At 56.2% G+C, this 19029-nt stretch overlaps 7 protein-coding genes across 7 annotated transcripts; 3 read left to right on the forward strand and 4 right to left on the reverse strand.

Moving 5' to 3' along the window:
• Positions 1-96: 96 nt before the first annotated feature.
• On the forward strand, positions 97-1716 carry CMQ_1763 (uncharacterized protein; the record flags this gene model as incomplete). The annotated part of the gene is made up of 3 exons (XM_014319134.1): positions 97-298; positions 485-1090; positions 1295-1716. The coding sequence occupies 3 exons, from the start codon at positions 97-99 to the stop codon at positions 1714-1716; spliced, it is 1230 nt and encodes a 409-aa protein (XP_014174609.1).
• A 762-nt stretch (positions 1717-2478) lies between these two features.
• Positions 2479-3546, reverse strand: CMQ_1792 (sterol regulatory element-binding protein sre1; the record flags this gene model as incomplete). Its single annotated transcript, XM_014319163.1, has 1 exon — positions 2479-3546. The coding sequence occupies one exon, from the start codon at positions 3544-3546 to the stop codon at positions 2479-2481; it is 1068 nt and encodes a 355-aa protein (XP_014174638.1).
• Positions 3547-3792: 246 nt separating this feature from the next.
• Positions 3793-4262, reverse strand: CMQ_1786 (uncharacterized protein; the record flags this gene model as incomplete). Its single annotated transcript, XM_014319157.1, has 2 exons — positions 3793-3952; positions 4057-4262. 2 exons carry the CDS (start codon positions 4260-4262, stop codon positions 3793-3795), a joined length of 366 nt encoding a protein of 121 aa, XP_014174632.1.
• Positions 4263-12344: 8082 nt separating this feature from the next.
• CMQ_1825 (swirm domain containing protein) lies at positions 12345-13727 on the forward strand (the record flags this gene model as incomplete). The annotated part of the gene is made up of 1 exon (XM_014319196.1): positions 12345-13727. One exon carries the CDS (start codon positions 12345-12347, stop codon positions 13725-13727), a length of 1383 nt encoding a protein of 460 aa, XP_014174671.1.
• Positions 13728-14680: 953 nt separating this feature from the next.
• Positions 14681-16426, reverse strand: CMQ_1765 (f-box domain containing protein; the record flags this gene model as incomplete). Its single annotated transcript, XM_014319136.1, has 1 exon — positions 14681-16426. The coding sequence occupies one exon, from the start codon at positions 16424-16426 to the stop codon at positions 14681-14683; it is 1746 nt and encodes a 581-aa protein (XP_014174611.1).
• Positions 16427-16770: 344 nt separating this feature from the next.
• Positions 16771-17610, reverse strand: CMQ_1782 (NADH-ubiquinone oxidoreductase; the record flags this gene model as incomplete). Its single annotated transcript, XM_014319153.1, has 4 exons — positions 16771-17042; positions 17113-17318; positions 17428-17444; positions 17551-17610. 4 exons carry the CDS (start codon positions 17608-17610, stop codon positions 16771-16773), a joined length of 555 nt encoding a protein of 184 aa, XP_014174628.1.
• Positions 17611-17891: 281 nt separating this feature from the next.
• CMQ_1774 (replication fork protection component) lies at positions 17892-18933 on the forward strand (the record flags this gene model as incomplete). The annotated part of the gene is made up of 3 exons (XM_014319145.1): positions 17892-18127; positions 18183-18258; positions 18316-18933. The coding sequence occupies 3 exons, from the start codon at positions 17892-17894 to the stop codon at positions 18931-18933; spliced, it is 930 nt and encodes a 309-aa protein (XP_014174620.1).
• Positions 18934-19029: the final 96 nt, after the last annotated feature.

Raw genomic sequence — 19029 nt, forward strand, 5'->3', positions numbered from 1 at the left:
GTGCCTGCCCTCTTCTTCTCACCATCCACAACAGCAATCACAGCTCTTTCTACTCGCCAAACACTCTCAAGCCAATTTTTCAACAGACTCATCATCATGTGGGTTTACTGCGAGAAGTGCCGTCGTGCTTGTCCCCGCGAATGCATGAACAGCCACCAGCACCAGTTTCTGTGCCACTTTCGAGGCTGTCCGCAGAACCGCCGGCGGTATGCTGTCATTCCCGTGGCTGTCCAGGTTGACGAGAACGGGGAGCCGCCGGCCGGGTTTTATGCGCCGGGCAATTATCCGGCACCGGAGGGTATGTATTTTTCTGCAAGCCCGCCCCGAAGTCGGCCGCTGAATCGCCCAGGCCCGTTCCATCCGATGCCTGGTCCGATGCCTGGCCCAGCTGGCCCAATTCCCGACCATATGCCGAGGCCAATGCCCGGACCAATGCCGAGGCCAATGCCTCCGAACTTCAACGGCTTCGCTAACACGGCCCCAGGTCCCAGACCAGGATCGGGCCCTCGTCCGACTCCTCACAACCACAACGGCTCTCGCAACCGTAACGGTCCTCGAAACTTCAACGGTTCCCGTGAAAACATCCCCCGTCCGCACTCGTCCTCTCGCTCGTCCGCACCGCCACCCCTACCGCGTAGCCCGATCTCGCGGGCTCGCCCAACCCCTTGGCGCCCCCCACACGGGTACGCAGAGACGATTGTGTCTCAGGAGAACGTTGCCGGTGAAAGCCGTCCCCTCTCTCCCCGTCTGTCTGATCCGTCTGATCCGTTTGATCCGTCTGGCAACCAGGGAAACCCCTGCCGCGACATTATACGGGCCCGCGACATCGTCCGGGCATCCGGGCCAGACGACGACGACGACGATGATGATGATGGCAGCGAGACCGAAGAGGAGCTCTATGTCCAGGACAAGAACGGTAAGTGGGTGCTCGAGAACGACCGCCCGCGCGAGTGTGGGCGTGCAGGCAGACATGAATGCGGACAGACATTTGAGATGCCCATCCGCGGCGGTGTTCATCACGAGGTCCCGCCGCCGGCCCCGTCGCCACCGCTCGATAATCCTTGGGAGGGGCATCGTTCTCGGGGAAATCGTCCTCGGGGAAATCGTCCTCGGGAGGATAAAAGTCCTCGGGAGGAATATCGTCCTCGGGAGAATCACCCTCGGGAAGAGTATCGCCCTCAGGAGCATCGTTCTCGGGGTTATCGTCCTCGAGAGGAGCGTCCTCGGGAGGAATACCGTTCTCGGGAACACCGACCCCGAGAGTGTGTGAGTGAGACCGAGCCGCGATGGACAGCCCGGTATCCTCCCAACAGCAGCCGCAACGCCACCGTCGATTTTGAGAGCCGCCCGGCAGCACCTCGTCCACGAGAGCGCCGTCCCAGCGAGCCCCGCGAGGAGAGTCGTCGCAGTGAAGATCGTCGTGGGCCGCATATCGAGCGACAAAGCGAAGGCCGTCGTCGGCGCAGCGTCAGCCGTCCTCCAAGTGAGTACAATCCCCCCGGCACTCCCCGTGACGATGTCGAGAGCGGCTACAGCCATGTTGACAGCGGCTTCCGCCATGTCGACAGCGGCTTCCAGCAGCATCGCCGCTCGAGCCGTTCGGACTCCCAGCCTCCACCGCCGCCGGCGCCATCGCCTCCGCCCACGTACACGACCCCTTGCCACCCACACAGCCACTCGTCGTATGGCCGTGGCTATGGCACGTATCGACGCTGATTGCACCACTCTGGTGCACGGCACTGAGGCAACAGAAGCGGCCGCCCAGAGCCCAGACCGCCGACGAGCAGGCTTGTTGAATTGCGGTCGGACGACAAACGAACGACGGGCCGAACAGGTGAAACGACAAACAGGGTGACTCATTACGACAACAACAGGTGAGCAAAAATCGGGGATCGGCTGAGAAGAGTAGGTGAGCAACAGGAGTCGCGCAGTTATGACAGGACCCGAGCAAAACATTCGAGTCGCAACAGCTGCTTGTCCCGGGTAAATTCAAAAGCGAATGTGCAAGATGCAGGAAAACGTAGGCTGGAGCTCGGAGCACCTGGGGACTCAGAGTGCCCGACTCAAGCAGTAAAACAGCAAACAATAAACACACAAAAACACTTGAAAACTCAAACACATTGATCAGACACTTCACGTATAAGTAAATAAACGAGGCTGGCTGGACAAATCCAATGCCACATCCTCTATGAATATTATGTGTGACTGGAGATGGGGGCCAAAATAGAGCCCAAAGCCATCGGAACAGGCGCCATTCGCCAATCCGTTTAATGGCCAAGACACGGCCAGCTATGAACGCCAGTTTTCCCTTCCAAAATGCAGGCCTGAGAACGGACAGACCGCTCAAGGGCGGGCTCCGCCTGTAGCCCATGACCCAAGAATATCCAAAATAGTGTAAGAATGTGTACAGGTAGAAGAGAAGATGAGGCGAAGGCAGAAGGGAAGACAGAAGAGGCAGAAGAGAGAAAATGACAACAGCTACATGCGCCGGCTCATGACAAACATCTCGTAGTCGCCGACCTTGCCGCGCAGGCTCTCGTTCTCGCGCGCCAGCATCTCGTTGCGCCGCTCCAGATGGGCAATGTACTCGGTAGCCTTGCCCAGAATGGTGGCCTTGTTGAGCTTGTGGGCCGGGGCCAGGCCGCCAAGGTCCTCGCCAATGACTGCGCCAGAGATGCCGGAATACCGCGCCAGCTGCTGCTGATGCTGCTGCTCCTCGTCGTCATCCTCGGACCCGGCATCGGCCTGACGAGCAACCACGCGCAGAGCCGGCACGGCGTCACGCAGTGCCAGGATCTTGTCGTTGAGGTTGGTGCGGTAGCGCTTCTCAATCAGGTTGTGAGCCGTCTTCTTAGGCGGCTCGTACGTCGACACGCTCGACTGTTGTTGCTGCTGCTGCTGCTGCATCGACGAGGCCGACGACGGCGACAGCGGCGCGGCCGGGCCGCTAATAGACTTGCGCTTCAGTGACGCACTGCTGCTACTGCTGCCCGAAGAGCCCTTGCGCTGGGCGCCGGCTGACGATGACTTGCGCACCGAATAGCTGCGGCGTTCACGTGGCGACGGCATGGCGGCGTGATTGCTGCGGGTGTTGGTGAGACTGCGGCTGTGTGCGTGTGTGTGACTGCTGCTGCTGCTTCTGGGCGCGGCTGCAATGGCAAAGAGATCCTCGTCCGGGCTGCCCGAAAGCTGGATCGGGTCAATGGCCGAGGGAAAGGCAGCAAAGGTCAGCGGGCTGTCGGCAGGTTCAGGCTTGATGAAGGCCAGGTCGTCGATGTCAGGCTGCTCGAGAGCGGCCCAGGTGTTGTCAAAGCCGAGCACGGTCGTGTTGGGGTTGATGCAGCTGGTTGTGGGAGAGACAGGAGAACCAAGCGACAGCGGGGAGTCGGCACTGAAGTCGGTGTTGTAGCTGTTGTTGGCAAAGTTGGTGTATTCCTCGAGAGAATAGCTGTAGAGAGAGTCGGGGGAGAGGCTGCTAAAGGACTCCTCCAGCGGCAGCTTGAGCGAGATGTCAAAGGGCGGGACGGTGGGGTGATCGATCTCCATAATCAGATGGTGGATGGGGGTCGAAAGGAAGGATGAGGCTTGAGGGGGGGTTCAGGTTGAGATGGTGGTCAGAGAAGCTCCAGAGCTAACGTGGCGAGAATACGGTGGCCAGGGATGTCTGGGGAGAGAGACGGGGAGGGGAGAAGAGGTTGTGTTAAAAACGGACGTCGTCGGCGGCGTTGTGGGCGATGATGGCTGATGATGGCTGATGATACTCAGGGGCAGATGTTATTGCTTGAAGCTGATTCAGTTGGGCTCGATGATGGTGGTGAGCCTTCTCTGCGGGTGGAACGACTTGCGACCGGACCTGTCTGTATATAAGTAGCTTCCCTCCTCCGCGGTCTGAGCCCCTTGGTCCCATGGCCGGCCGGCACGGCCATCGAGATGCACCGTCGACTTTTGCCGGCTTCGTTTGTCGATGTTCGCGATGCACAACTAAACGGAAGCCCCGCCCATGGGAAAGAATGGCCCTATGTCCAGAAACCGAACCACTGCTGTCGGCCGTCTTACGACCATAGGTCGGACGAGTGTCTAGAGCGGTACAAAGCTGCAGGTATCCTATAGCAGCGGCCCACCTGTTCTGGGCCGCCTGCTGCTACTGAAATACGCGCATACGTGTACTGCGGCGGGGCCCGGGCTTGGCCCATGGGCTGCTTTGTGGGCGGCTCGGGGCCTGGAGCCACCGACTGGGAAAGTGGGATGGAAAGCCACATCATGGGTTCTTGCCTCTTTCTCGTGCACGGTGAGGGCATTTCCGACGCCTGCTACGAGATGATGCTGTACGAGTACGAATCTCCCGTCAATAGCCTTTGTGGCACCTTCCCGACCGCTTCCTCTCTGCTCCTTCCCTCCGCGACATTTTCCGTAGCCCTTCCTTCGTCTGCATGAAGCAGGCCCTTGCAGGTGCCAAACAGTCATACAGTAGGGGCCAACGCACATCGCATGTACGAGTACGAGAACGAGGACTATGCCATGTCCCGCGAAATCGTATCGCAGTCCGTCCTCCGTATGGATAGATATCTGATGAGATTGCCGTCACTGAAGCATGCCGAATTTCTTCCATCAATCCGGACCCCAGCCGCAGCCAATCAGAGTATGGCTGAGCCAAAATGGCCTGATCGCCTGTCGTCCTCCTCTCTTTCCCGAATGGGCCGTTTCATCGGGAGCGTCCGGCTCAGACGCGCCATATGTGTGCTGGGAAGCAGGCGCGACGGTTATACTTTCCGTTCGCAGTGGGCGAATTTCCGATATGGGCCGGATGAAACATTCACGTGCAGCAAAAATTGCTGCTCATCGAGATCGCGAGTTATTACGTACTTTTCGCGATTTCCCGGAACCCCTTCTGCACTGTAGCACCAGCCACCATTCCCAGAACGCATACGTCGTTAATACCTCAATGAAGCCACACCTAAGCCACAAGAGGTCTCGGGCGTGGCTAAATTGCTGTGGATGGACGACAAACTGCCTCAACCCTCACTCACCCTTTCGAAGTATCACGAAACACGTCAGTTACGTCGTTGCCAACATCGTCTACCTCAAAAGCCGTTATTAGCCGTACATTTACGGAGTACCAGCACAAACTTGAAATACATGCTCGTTCTCACTCCCTCATAATCATCGCCAGAAGTCTCTCAAGCATTGTTGGCTGCATCGTCGGCATTGAGACGTCATAGCATATCTTCGTCTAGTGAAGCTGTTCAAACAAAGTGACGAGTTTGCCTACATGCCGCATCTACCACGCATAAGGTCCTCCAACCAGTGTGTCCTAAGCGCCTTCCACACCGATGAGGCTGAACAGGCCTGCAGAAATGTGCCCAATGTTAAAGCCGCGGACTTCTCTACTTCTGACAGCTCTCCTCGTCTCCGGTTGACGATCCTCTTTTGGCCTGGCTCACAAGGGCTTGCTGGCAAGCGGCAATACCAGCCACTAGCCACCAGCTAGAAATAGCATGACAGCAAGAAATGGCATTGATCAATACAAGTAGCTGCCGCGACTGGAAACTACCGCTAATAAAGGAGGTAGGGTGACAGCTTAGCAAGTGCTTCTCCTACAAGTAACTGTCCTTGTGCAGCATGAAATTCATCCCGCAATATGCCCAGTGTCATATCGTTAGGTCTCATGTTTTCTACCAGAAAGAGCGTAGGACAGAACCAGACTACGAGTACGAGTATGCGTTTGCATTCGATTCTACCCTCCTTCTGTCAAGCCCCGACAATGATAACCTCTTTTCAGGTGTGGTGATGTCGTCATCAGGACAACCCACGTTCCTTCTCCGCGTAGTTTTCCTGGCCCCTGGCAGTAATGTCGGGTGATGGACGCCATGGTTATACACAACCAGCAGCAGCTTCGGATGGGGTGGCACGCTGCACTCTCTGACCGATCGGACGCAACCCTGTCTGCATGAAGCATCACATTAGCTTGAATTACCCGCTAATAGCCGGTTCCGAGATCTGTTCTCACTAGTGTACCGTTCTAGCTTTGCTCGTTGCTCTTCTGTGGCTGGGCCGGTCAAGTAAGGGCTCGGCTTGTCTCCCAAAGTAGTCAGTACCGAGTACCTCACTTCGTCCATCCTTGTTTATGCTCCATATGCAGCCAGATATGGCTTAGGCTGTTCTAGGAAGATTCAGCGTCGTGCTTTTAGCTGGCCATATTAACAAGGCACACGAGGCACACATACCAGCCCAATGGGTGACAATTTCAGTCATCTTTTCATGGACGTCTCATTATGCAGGCGTCCGGTCGCCACGCAGTCGTGCGCCCTTCCGCTCCGTATCAGCTTGGAGAACAAGGGTGAAGAAGGTGGAATTTGGTAAAAGCCCAGACGACGAGACATATGCCAGTAAGAGAACCGCGATGTTACCGCCGAAGCCGTGTCCCCGGCATACATCGTCTTCTGCATGATTCCGCCAACTTAGTCGGCAATCGCTACAAGCAGCTGTTCTCGGCCAATAGCTGCAGCTGAGAGAACACCCACAGCTGTAACATCCTTGCTGTCGGTGGTGCCGTACGTCTGTAGATGAGCTGGAACCGGTACCCTTGACAACGTATCATAGTAAGCACCGAGGTTCAGGATGAGGTCTGCACGACGCCAAGGGAAACCAGCCCCCATCTATAGGAAGATTAGTCACGGTCACGAACCCCTCATTGATAATGGCGAAATTAGGAAGTATGAGACTGGCGGTGATAAGCTTTCACTAGAGTTCAGGTTCTTCCAACAAGACTCAGAAACAAGCGGTTGATGACAATGGTTCAGGCCTAGTAGAGTCTCAGAAGAAGAAACTATCACAATTAGAAACCAGAGATAAAAAAGCGTGTAAGCAGCACTTACACGGCAGCAAGGCGAACTTTGATGTAGTATTTAATTCAACTCGTATTTTCGCTCTCTGTACGTCTTTCTGCTCCATTATTTCCTTGTCATAGCTCATTCCATAGACCGCAATTCTCGCCATCCATTTACGGTAGTCAGCAATATCTGAATCACTAGGCATGAGAGAATTGTAGGATTGTCAACAAAAGAACGGATAGAGCTGAAGTCCTTGTCTCGGTAACTGTGAGTGAAGTTGTGGTCCATGCTTGGCTTGAGAGTAAAATTTTGGCAATCACTGCGCCAGGAAGTGAGAAGCCTCAACTCACTCATTTGCACTCCCTCCTCCCTTGCCACAACGCAAACAGCATCATCGGTCTTAACTCTTTAGCGTTTGTTTGTAGGCACGGCTGGTTATCTTACTGCTGGTCGATAATTCTTCTCAGCTTTTGTCGTGAGGCATCACAGCTGGGAAAAAATCTCCTGTCGTGTGAAGAAGTTGCCTCAACGGGCGCATACGATGTACTCCGTGCATCGTTAAGCCCCGGGCCCGGAAACACATTTCCGTCCAATTCCGGGTACCGAGAGCTCTGCAATGGCTAAGCGTTCCTTCTGGAAGCTCTCCTTCTAAAAGCTCGACCGGCTTGTGCAGATTAAGATCCCCCCCGGGGTGATTGCACCTCATCTCCGGGGGTAGGAAGACTTCGAATAGCATTTGCGGGGTGCAAAGAGAATGTTACATTTCTTTGGGACAGACACAGCCACGGCACTGGGTCTTCGCAGTGGATTGGTCAATTTGCGAGGAGAGCCAGAAAAAGGGGGAGAATAGGAGAAGGGGGAATTCCACAAAGTCAGTCTAAGATCCCAGCTCGGCGCAGAAGAATTGGCCAAAGTCAAACAAGTGCAAGCGAGATCGGCTCGCTTCCGAGAACTGTCTACGAAACGGAGTCTCGTATACGACGCAATATATCTTGCATGGTGCGCCGGCAGTAAGCGAAATGATAAATGGCCGGAGTCGGTTTGTGATTGCGAAGCAGTCGCTTAATGCCATGCTGTTTGTCTTGGCCGTAAGCGTATTCTCAATGCGCTTCTTAAAGCATAGCCAAAATGGTATTACGGAGAATATTTTACAGAGCCTCTTTCAAGTAAAATGATTATAGAGAGTATCGCTGTCTGCTCTTCTTGCACCTCGTGCCGGCTCAGCCTTCGCCTTAAAATGCAACAAAACGGTGCGCCCACACTCGTTCACTGTGGGGTGTCAGCGGCTCGGCACGGCTAGGCTAAAGACGAATTGGAGTCCCGCTTAATCGCATAGGGACGTTTCACTGTCATTTTTGCACGGTCCAAGGCGTAAGCCTTGTCTGCGACAGCCCTGTGTCGCCTCTAGACGACTGCTGTCGTCGAGGTCTCCCATACTTGTGCATGGGGCGCAACGAAGAGATGCACCAATATGAACTCAGATAAGCAGTTTCTTCTGGCAGCATAAAATACTTTACAACGTACGAGATGCAGATCGCCAGAACTTCCCTACGATGTAAAGGTCTGTACTCCGTAGAATACGGAGGATTCACATGCGCTTCAAGCACAGCCACCGACTGAGCTCATTGTGCCCCCACACAGTCATCCAAGTCCGGCTTTGCCCATCGACGATCTGATACGGAGTAAACATTTCAACTTCATCAGGGCAGGGCGGTCATGTGTGGCAAGAAGGGCGGCACGTGGAAGCAAGCGCAGCATACGACAGATAAGCCAGTACATAGTAATGGGCTGGCAGGTCTCTGCTAGTGGTGTCTCAGGCCTCTGGCCAAGGATGGTGGTCAACATCTGTCATGCCAGAAGTGCACAAAGGACGAGAAGAGAGGAAGAATGAGCTATATACAGGCGTTGAAGTTTCGTTCCTTGCATTGGTGTTTGGCTGCTTCACGGCTGTACTCTGTACAAAGAGTCACAATCACCTGCAGCTTGCCCCAGTGTGGTCTGGGCCTGGTTCGCGCCCAGAAGGCGGTAGCGGCAAATGCGGCTGTGATCTGCAGCGATTGGGCGACTGAGGGGAAAAGGGGCAGCTAGTTCTGGATCCGTCGAGCACACCGACTTCAATTGGGAGGGGGGAGTTGCAGCCCATTGGGTCTGCTCGTATCCATTGGCAGTCACGAAACGGGCGAAACGGGCGGAAATCAGCAAAACCAGCAGAAACAGCAAAATCAGGTTCGTTGTTAGAACTGTTGTCTCAGAAGACACACCGACGAGCAACCGGCAGCGCCGGACGATAGCAGATAAGGGTCATGCGTCGCAATGGATGATACGAGGTAAAGGTGGTGTGGTGTTCCAATCTGCCCATGGGATTGGGAGGGAGGGGGGTGTCCAATTGGGAGGGCTCGAGAAGAGGGATTAATAGAGAACGCGCAGGACGTCATTGCAGGGGGGAGGGAGACGCATTGGAAGACGTTGTGGGATGGAAAGGATTAAATTGGATTTCCAACCAGAACAGGGCGATGGAATAATTGATAGCGCTCGTAATAATGGGCAGCTCTTTGTCCGGAAAAGCCGATGAGAGGCAAATGAAGGGCAAATGAAGGCCAGGGGTGATCGGAAGCGGAAAGCCGAACCTGGGCTCTGGGTCCGGCAGCGCAGGTGGAAATGGGAGTGTATTCAAGTCCGGACGCGGTGAGTGCTGGAGTTTGCATTGCCTTTGCATCGTCTTTTCCAGCTGGCAGGCAGCATGGAGATTACAGACCGGAGTCCGACGGGAGAGTTCTCCCATGATTTATAAGTAGACCCGCCGCTATCGATAAAAAAAGAGCGGAGAGATCCAGGCTAGGCCGCAAGGAGCGGTGGCTTTCGATTTTATATTAATAGCCAAATGACAGGCTTGGAAGGTGGTCGAGTCTGGAAGCTGCTGAAAATTGTACTCAGGACCTTCTAGGAACAGGCTATGCACCTGTCAGGAACTGCTAGGAGAGCGCTGGCCGGCCTTATGAGTCACCCTGCTCATCGCGCCATCGCAGTTCGACCCAGACAGCGCATTGGGCAGGCGGGTGCTGATTGGCCAATTGGGCGGCAGCGCTGACAAGTGGCAAGCAGGGAAGGAGTGATGGAGGGACGGAGAGGGAAAAGGGAGGGCAGCCCCTCTGGTCAATTGACGTGTTCACGGAGGGTCTCTTGTTCGACGTGGCCGTCCAGAGCGACAACAGAGACGGCCACGTTTCTGGCTGCTGCAGCACGATCTCCATTTCCCGCCTCGTTCCAGTGACTCAAATGGCCGTATGTTCTCCGTTTTGGCCCCACAGCGCGAGTTATCTTGCACTTTGCAGCCTTGTCAGTGCGCTGGTCCCGGCATCGGTGTCTTTTGCGCGCGCTCGTATGTGCTAGAGATACGAGTACGGAATTGCATGTCCATCAGGATCTTGCCGTGATATATCTTAAGATGTTGGCTCGGATGTGACAGCAGGCCGTGCGTCCGTTTTCGTGTTGTTGTGTCGTGTTGTTTGGTGATATTCGGATATTTGGTGATGTTTAGTGTTGTTTGGAGTCCGTAGTTGTGCAGCTGTGCAGCTGTGCAGCATGTGCATGTGCAATGTGCCGTTCTTCTTCTGCTGTTGCTGCCGATGCTTACTCGCAATGCCTGTTTGCCGTTGTTCACCTCTTCGGTTGTGTTGTGATGCCTGTCCCCACCGTTTGCATTGACCGTTGCACTAGCCACTAACACCGCCTCCGTTCCAGCATTGTTGTTGGGCGGAAGGGCTGACCACGCCGGATGACCCAGTCAGACGCCGAGCTACGATATGGTGTGAGACTAGTGCCACCTCAATTCCACACCCCCCCTTTTTCGTCTCAGAGAAGCCAATGTCGTCTGCTACAGAAGGCCACAGAAGACCACTCCCGTACGAGGCCACGCCGGACATACTGCGACATCCAGTTGCATGTCCCTCTGTTGGGCTCCTTACGCAGTAACCGTTGCCACGCGTACTTTACATCCTTACGGGATATCTTATCTTGTCTGTCTGATGTGTCTTATACTACACACGTATGGCGTCAGAAACTCCAGCCCCTCACTGGGAGGCTAAAGGCATTGGGCCAACCTGCCTGCAAACCTGGCATGAGGGGTGTGTCTCTATAACCGGCATATCTTCCGTCCTGTCTAGTCGCCGAACGCGAACGAAACATGGCCAGAACTGCTCCCACCACTCACTTCCCGGATCAGCCTCAGAAGCCTGCCTTGCCTCCTCTCTGCCTTCTCCCCTTTCACTCCCTTGCCTTTCTCATTCCATTTCCAGGGACATTCCTCTTTCTATCTCCTCCTTCCTCCACCTCTCCATCCGTCTCACTTCTCTTTCTTCGCACCTCCTTCCTCGCCCGTGCTTTCCCTGTCGTATCTTACCCGTACTCGTATGCTCCTGTCCGCTAGTGCCCCATAACCCATATTACGTACACCCCCTTTCTATTTATTCCACCGCCCACCGACAACTGCCCCCCCTGGGTCTCCAGCCGCGCCAAACCCCGCGCTAGTAGGAACGTTCTCTCCCGTCAACTCTATTATCAATATAGAACAGGCAACAACCGCTACTCTGTCATGCGACGCCCTGTTTATTAGCAATTGCCCAACATCAGCACTTTGACTATTCAATTCTCACAATTCTGCGATACATTCACTCCCAATCTTATTCTCGCATCCTGTTCTCTCCCTGCCGTCTTCGCACCTATAAAATCTACTCGCACCCAATTCTTGCCGCCTAGTGCCATCTCGTTCTTTCCTCTTCTGCAACCCCACACACTTTGCCACGCTCCGCAACCTGCCTTCCCAACTCGGCAATTTTGCCTCCTGCAGTCAAATCGCACCTGCCAGTCCGCACGTCCCAATCGACATCTGCCAGATCCTGCCAGAATAGGAGAAGGCAGAAAATCACCAGCTTCACCGTCTGCATCCCGTTACAGACAGAGCCAATTCGACTTGGCCTGCTGCAATTGCCTCCCGTGTTAACGACGGCGCTGCTGCTTCTTAGTGTTATCACCGCATTCGGCTTTACTGCCTCTCTGGTTGCGCAGACACTGCCTTCGCCTTTGCCAACAAATCCGCCTTCCGTCGTGCTGCTGCTGCCTGGCGCTTCGCCACGCTTTGCTGGCAGTCAATTCTGGTGACGAGCCATCCGTCGCCTTTCCAGCTGTTCACCCATAGGCATTGCCCCCCTCACCTTTTCCGCTCAGAAACAATTCACATCACCTCGCCTTAGCGCCCTTCTACCGATGGCTCAGTCGCCCTTCATCATGCCCTTTCCACCCAATCACGGCAGTGTTCCAATGGAGCCTTCAGTCTCTTCATCATCCATTTCTTCCTCCGTTTCTTCCTCTCTCACTTCTGTTTCGTCTTCTATTTCTACCGCCCTCTCACCGCTTGCTCCGTTTTCATCCTACCACCCGACGACACCCAAGCGCCACCTGCAACTAGACGACATTAATCGCACGACAGAATCCGCAAAAGACGCATCCGTTTTCTTAATGGCATCGGCTTTTAAAAAGCCGCTGGATATCAGCAACCTCATGTCACCACCGGAGCCCGACCAGCTCGACAGCTTCAGCGTCAATGATGAGTGCAGCCGCAGTTGCAGCCCGGTAGTAACTCACACACAGGTTCCCGCGAACAAGAGCACTGCCCTTCCTGGGAATGGCCCATTGTCTCCCCCGATCTCGCCGCGGGACAAGAAGACAGACTCTCCCTCGCCTCCTGATGTTACGTCGTCTGCTTCTGCTTCCGCCTCCCAGGCGACTGCTTGCGACCCCATTCTGTACCCTGCCACGAACGAAGCTCCATCAGCAGCTCTGTCGCGGCCCCTTTTTGCCTCCACTGTTCCGTCTACAACTGTCAGCAACGCTGCTTCAGACGTGGTGAACGAACATGTTGCAGCCCGTTCGCCGGCATTATTCTATCACACGGCACCCCCCAAAGGCGAAGACTATGAATTAGCGCTTTACATGAGGGTGGAGATGATGAACACCATCGAGAAAAATCGCAATTCATGGCTGAAGAAGGAGCGTGAGCAGTTGGTGGCTGACCGCACGGCTGCAGCCGACCGGAGCAGGCGTCTGCATCACATCCTACCTGCTGCAAAGTCGACGCCGCCTGCACCACGGGCCTCTACACCACGTCTCATGAGGCTCCAGTTCTCCGCGCAACAGGCGCAGCAGGCACAACAGGCACAGCAGTCGCACCCGTCACACCAGTTGCCGCAGGCATCCCAGCCACAGCCACAGTATCAATTTCCACAGGGCCCGCAGACACGGCTAGTTTCCGAATCGCACATTATGCAACTTCAGCAACGGTCATCTGCGGCTCTGCATCCTGTGGTGGACGCAAACAATCGGGTCACAAAACGTTCGAGAGCTGCTCCGACACGCATTGCCCCTCAGGTGCACAACGCATTCCAGACGTCTGGCAGTGGTGGCAGCGGAAGCAACATGCGCGCGCCCGGGACGTCGCCGGAACCGCGCGTGCGCACAACTGCACCCAATCGCGAGGACAAGGATTTTGCTTCTCTGCCAGACTACTGTCCACCCCTCAGCACACTGCCTGAGCGGACTAACAACCTCAAGGTGGACTGGAAGGGCAACGCACTGGACCTCTCGCGGGATGCACACCTGCACCTGTTGCATCGCGATGAGGTCGGACTGGCGGCGAGCCTGCGGCTGGACTGTGCGACCTATCTCACGAGCAAGCGACGCATCTTTATGCGGCGGCTAGAGTGTGCCCGCATCGGCAAGGAGTTCCGCAAGACGGATGCTCAGCAGGCATGCAAGATTGACGTCAACAAAGCGTCGAAGCTGTGGACGGCTTACGAGAAGGTGGGCTGGCTGCGAATCGACCACATGAAGCGGTTCCTCTGAGCGCTTTCGCCTATCTGTCCCGGTGTCTTCTATTCCGCTCATCCTCTCGCACATGGCCACCCCAGGTTTCAGGCTGTCTACAGTTGGCGCACCGCATAGCTTGGTTTTGGCCGCTCTTTTTGTTGCTTTTTTGCTCCATCTTCTTCGAACTACCGCTGGCTTTTTCTCGACGGCTTTTAGCCTCTCTTCTTTTTCCTCTTTCTCTTCTTCAATACCATTCCCCATCTTCTCATTTCCTTTGTCTTTTACGAACACTCGACGGCTTCACATCAGGATGGATTAGGATTCACAACGGTGGCAGGCATCATATCACGGTCCTTGGGAAGACCGATGTTGGTCGACTGTTACTCGACGCATTACTAGGGATAGGAGGATGTTCATTTGATACCCCCGAGACTTCACACGATGGTTCACAACAGATCGATACCCCCCTCCAGTCAGATTTTGTGTATTGACTTGGCTTTTGTTTACTCTGTAATTGTTTGTTTAATTTGGCTTTTGCTATCTGCTTGTCTCTGTGACGCTGTACTTGGCTGCGTATTTTGGCACCGCGTGCTATGTTCTGCATCTCCTATCCAGGTTCTATTTTTTTATTTAACTTATATCAACAGATTGAAGCAACAGATTGAACCATGCTGATTATATCCTGGTCTTCTATTCTCGTCTAACAGGTGTCGCGACGGGAGCCTGCCTCGTATGTGAGGATGCTTGCGGTTCGAATTTCCTTTTGATTCAAGATGCCGGCTTGAATAACAGAAGCGAGCTGTGGTGGGACGGTGCAGAAGCGCAGAGGGTGTGCACTACAGGCAGCCGACAGCGGGTAGCTCTTATTCCATTGTGAAAAGCTGTCGGTTTAAGATGGTTGAGGCTTAAGCATGCAGCACGTGATATCGGCAGACCGTGCAGAATAGGAAGGAATAGAATATGCACCAGCCCCGATTGCAGAGGAGCGGTCACGTGAAATCATAAACCATGAGGCTCTCGCGGCCGCCACGTGACTCTTTGAGGACAATGACCATCTCGTCGTCGAAACCTACCCAGTTGCGGCGGTCATGCCAGTCGTAGGAAACGGCAGGGGGGCGGATGGCGACGCTGCGACCACGCTCGGCGGCAGGACGACCCTCGAGTTCCCAGACGCGCATCTCATCGCCACGGACGCTGACGCTGACGGCCTTTCCGCGGGCGGTGATCTCGGCGTCGCTGATGCCGGAGGTGTGGCCCCAGAGGCGGAAGCCGGGTGAGACGGCGAGTGAGGAGGCGCTGGAGGTGCAGAGGTGGAGGACGAGCGTGTTGTCGGGCAGGGTGGCGAGGAGGTAGGGGTGGGAGTAGCAGAGCCTAGTTGGGCCGTCGTCGATGGGTAACGAGGGGAGAGGGGAAGAGGTGGAGGGGACGGAGGATGTGGAGGGGTAGGAGGAGTGGAAGGCAGTCGGATTGGCTGACGGAGGAGAGGACCGGCGGCTGCCAGCGGTGGGGGAAGAAAAGGCCAGACGGGTGGTGACGACACGGGGAAGACTGTCGTGGCTGTTGCTATTGTAGCCGGCAGAGGCGTCAGGACTCTGGACGTGGAGGTCTTGGAGGCCGATGGCCCAGCCCTGGCGGGTGGAGAATGTGTAGGCGATAGAGGCGATGGTGACGGCGGGCAGGCGGCGGATAGAAAGGGCCAAAGGGGGGGTGGACGTGTGAGAGCGCAAGGAGTTGATGAGGGTGGGAGGAGGGAGGAGGCTGGAGGAAGAGGAGGTAGTTGCCGTAGAGGCAGGCCATGCGTATAGTGAGACCAGGACGGACTGCGTGGCCGTGAGGACGAGCGGGTGAGCGTAGGCGATAGCGACGAGGGACCCGCTGCTGGAGGCGGCATGGACGAAGCGACGATGGAGGGCGCGAACAGCCAGATTGAGGCGCCAGATGTCGAAGCCGCCGTCGAGACGGCCAACGGCGATGTCGAGGCCGCCAGGGGAAGCGTTGACGGAGAGAGCGGTGGGGGTTGGGGAGGAGGCGATGGGAGGAGTGCATGGAGGAGTAGCAGAAGCAGCAGAGTTCAAATCAGGGCCAAGACTGAAGCTGTCAGGACAGTCTGTGGCAATTCCGTCCAACAGCGCGGCCACGAGCAGACTCCTCGTCTTCAGCTCCCACACCTGCAATCCTCGTCGGCTGTCGGCTGTGACGGCAATGCCGTCAACCACTTTGACGAGCATCCTCGGCCGCTCCTCTTCATCGTCCTCGTCTGCGACCCTGCCCCCCATCTCGCTGCCTAGTTGCAGCTCCTCCACGGCACACTGTCCGCGATCCCAATTGTGACGTAGCTTGTACTGTCGCTTCCAGTCCGTCGGCCTTGGCTGTGGCCTTGTCTGTGGTCTTGCTTGCAGTCGGCCTATCGGGCCTGCAGTCGACTCCCGTCCACCACCCCGGACTCCCCGGACACGCAACGCTCGCGGCAGTACGAAGCGCACATAGTAGAGCGCCCTCCACAGCTGCGAGTCGTCGGCCAGCCGGAGAAACCGCCGCGACACCGGCGCCACTGCCAGCAGCCCCGACAGCGTCAGGTAGCCCAGGATGCGCACAAGCAGCTCGTCCGACAACCGCGAGAGACGGTCGCCCGAACCCCTTGTCCTCGTGCGCTTCGCTGGCCGCACATCCGTGTTGTTGTCGGCGTCGTCGTCGTCGGCCGTTGCGCCGTTGTCGGTCTCGTGTTTGCGCTTCATTCTGTGAGGCGGTCCCGTCTCTGAGACCAAAAAGAATAGGGAAAAAAGACAGGACGCGACCGTGCGATTGCTGCGCTCAACGGCGGCGACTTGTGCTCGTTACAAGCCACTGGGTCATGGCCTATTCTTTGGCTGGGCTGGTCGGCGGGGAAATTGGTAGTGGCTACTTTGGTCTGCTAGTAATTTGCCGCCCCAAACTGGTAGGTAAGCCCCAGGTACATATATTCTAGACGCGATACTACTAGATTGCGAATACAGCCAGACCATCTGTCCGAGCAAATCTGCTGAAGAACACCCACGCGAATCTGTCTGCTTCTATTCCTCTGTCTCTGCATCACTATCTCCTACTTCGCCTTTTCGCCCGCCAGCTCCCGCTCCGCCTGCTGGTAGTACTTGGCCGTGTCCACGCCGTGCTGTCCATGGTTGACAAAGTTAAACCACGGCACCACCTGGAAGAACAGCGCCGAGTAGCGTGACTGCCGCGCCGCCACGCCCTGCATGTGCGGCGTCAGTCGGCTCTCGCCGTAGAGCGTCTCGCCCGCCTTGACCTTGGCCACCATTTCGTTCATGTCCATCTCCACCTCGCGGGCGTTCTCCGACATGCCATAGAAGCGCACTGTATGTTAGCATCCAACCGTCTCGCTCCGTCTATCATTCCTTCTTCCGCTCCGCCTCCCCAAACTTACAGCATGATCGTTGGTAAAAGTAGAGGAAGCCGCCGGCCAGACCGAGGAAGCCGCCTAGCCGCATGGCCTGGGCAAAGCCGCCCTTGCCGACGTACGACGGTGCAAGCCGCTCCATCAGCAGGAGCGTTGTTGGGCCAGCCGCCGCTGCCACTGCGCCGTGCGCGTAGTCGGACGGCCGGGCATATCGGATCACCCGCTTGTAGTGTCTGGACAGCTGTCAGAAGGCGGAATACGCAAATCGGAGCCAGGAAGCTTGGGGAGGTCGCCGCGAGGGCTTTCCGCGGAAGTTCTCTCCGAATCGTGGTGTGCGCTTACGGGTCATTGTCGATGAGCTATATATAGGCAACATTGTCAGCTAAAACTTCGCTCCAAACAGGTGCACAGATGCAGGCGGCTCGTCCGGTCGGCCTGGTTGCCAATTGGCTGTGGCAAACTCACAGGATAGTCGGTCTGGACCACCCGGCTGGGGATGTACGTCGGTGCTGTGGGATTCGCCATGTTGTGTGCCCGAGGAAAGGAAAGCCGCTGGTGCAGAGTCGATCGACGCTGGTGTGTCGAGATCTTCCGAGGATGAAGAGCCGCGCTTCTGCCTCAGGCCGCCCTAGGAAAAAACCACCAATCGCAGCCCCAGCAAATGTCAGTGCTTTAATTGCTTAGTCATCATTTTAGTAACTACGGAGTACAGGCGCGTCAACGCGTCCCACTTCACAAGGCTGTTCTAGATCGTAGGTGCAAAGCGTCGCTTTCAGTCTCCAGCACTATCTACTACCAGCTCCCCCATGGCTTCTGACGTGCGTCGACCACAAGCCCCGCCGTCTGCGGGCGGCTTCGAGGACTACCTTCCTGACGACCTGGCCGACTATGGCAGCCTGTTTGGCGACGAGCAAGACGGGGCCGACAAGTCTGGCAAGTCCAAAAAGGCGGGCGGCGATGTAACTGCCGGCCTGGGCATCGACGAGGAGGTCGACGTAAAGAAGCGCGCCCGAGAACCGCGCGTGAAGCTGGACGAGACTCGGTGTGTATCTGCGGTAACTCTCGCCACCCTTGCGCCTTTATGCTGACGGCACAAGGATCCTTTCTGCCAAAGGCATCCCGGCTCTGCGACAGCGTGCGAGGAACCTCAAACTGAAGGGCAAGGGCCACGAGGTGGGTTTTTCTTCCCGACTACTCTGCGCCTATATCGGCTGACAAGCGGACCTGCAGTTCGCCGACGCCTCTCGACTGCTGTCCATGTACCAGCTGTGGTTGGACGACCTGTTTCCCAAGGCACGCTTTGGGGATGCCCTTGCCATGGTCGAAAAGGAAGGCCACAAAGCGAGCATGCACAAGATGAGAATGGAGTGGATAAACGAGTCGAAGCCGCGCGACCATGGTGACTCTGACGCGGAGGGGCAGCCTGGCGAGCACGAAGATGCGCAGCCAGCACAGCAGAGCGGACCACGGCCCAGTGTCCCAAGTCAGGGAGAGAAGGAACCGTTACAGCCACAAACACAAACACAAACACAACCACAACCACAGGCAGCACCACAGCCACAACCGCAACCACGACCACGGCAGACCGGTACAAGCAGCGGCGACCCAATGGAAGAAGATTTGCTAGACGAGGACCTATACGGAGCCTCTCCTGTGCGGCCTTCACGGAGGCATGAAGCAGACGAGGTGCCTGATGAGGACGAGCTGGACGCCCTCATGGCCGAGGCGGCTGAGGCGCACGAGCAACCACCTGCTCAGCCACCTGTACCCACCCAAACGGCCATGGACGACATGGGCGACATGGACGAGCTAGATGCCCTCATGGCGGAAGCAGAAGCAGCATCATGACATGTTGAACGTGGAATTGCAGGCAATGAAGGGCTACAGCACCGGTGTTTGTGTGTACAAGTAATTCGTCATAGAAAGCGTTTTGATTTATGCGAT

The sequence above is a fragment of the Grosmannia clavigera genome (assembly GCF_000143105.1).
Source record: "Grosmannia clavigera kw1407 unplaced genomic scaffold GCSC_124, whole genome shotgun sequence".
Classification (NCBI taxonomy): Eukaryota; Fungi; Ascomycota; class Sordariomycetes; order Ophiostomatales; family Ophiostomataceae; genus Leptographium; species Leptographium clavigerum.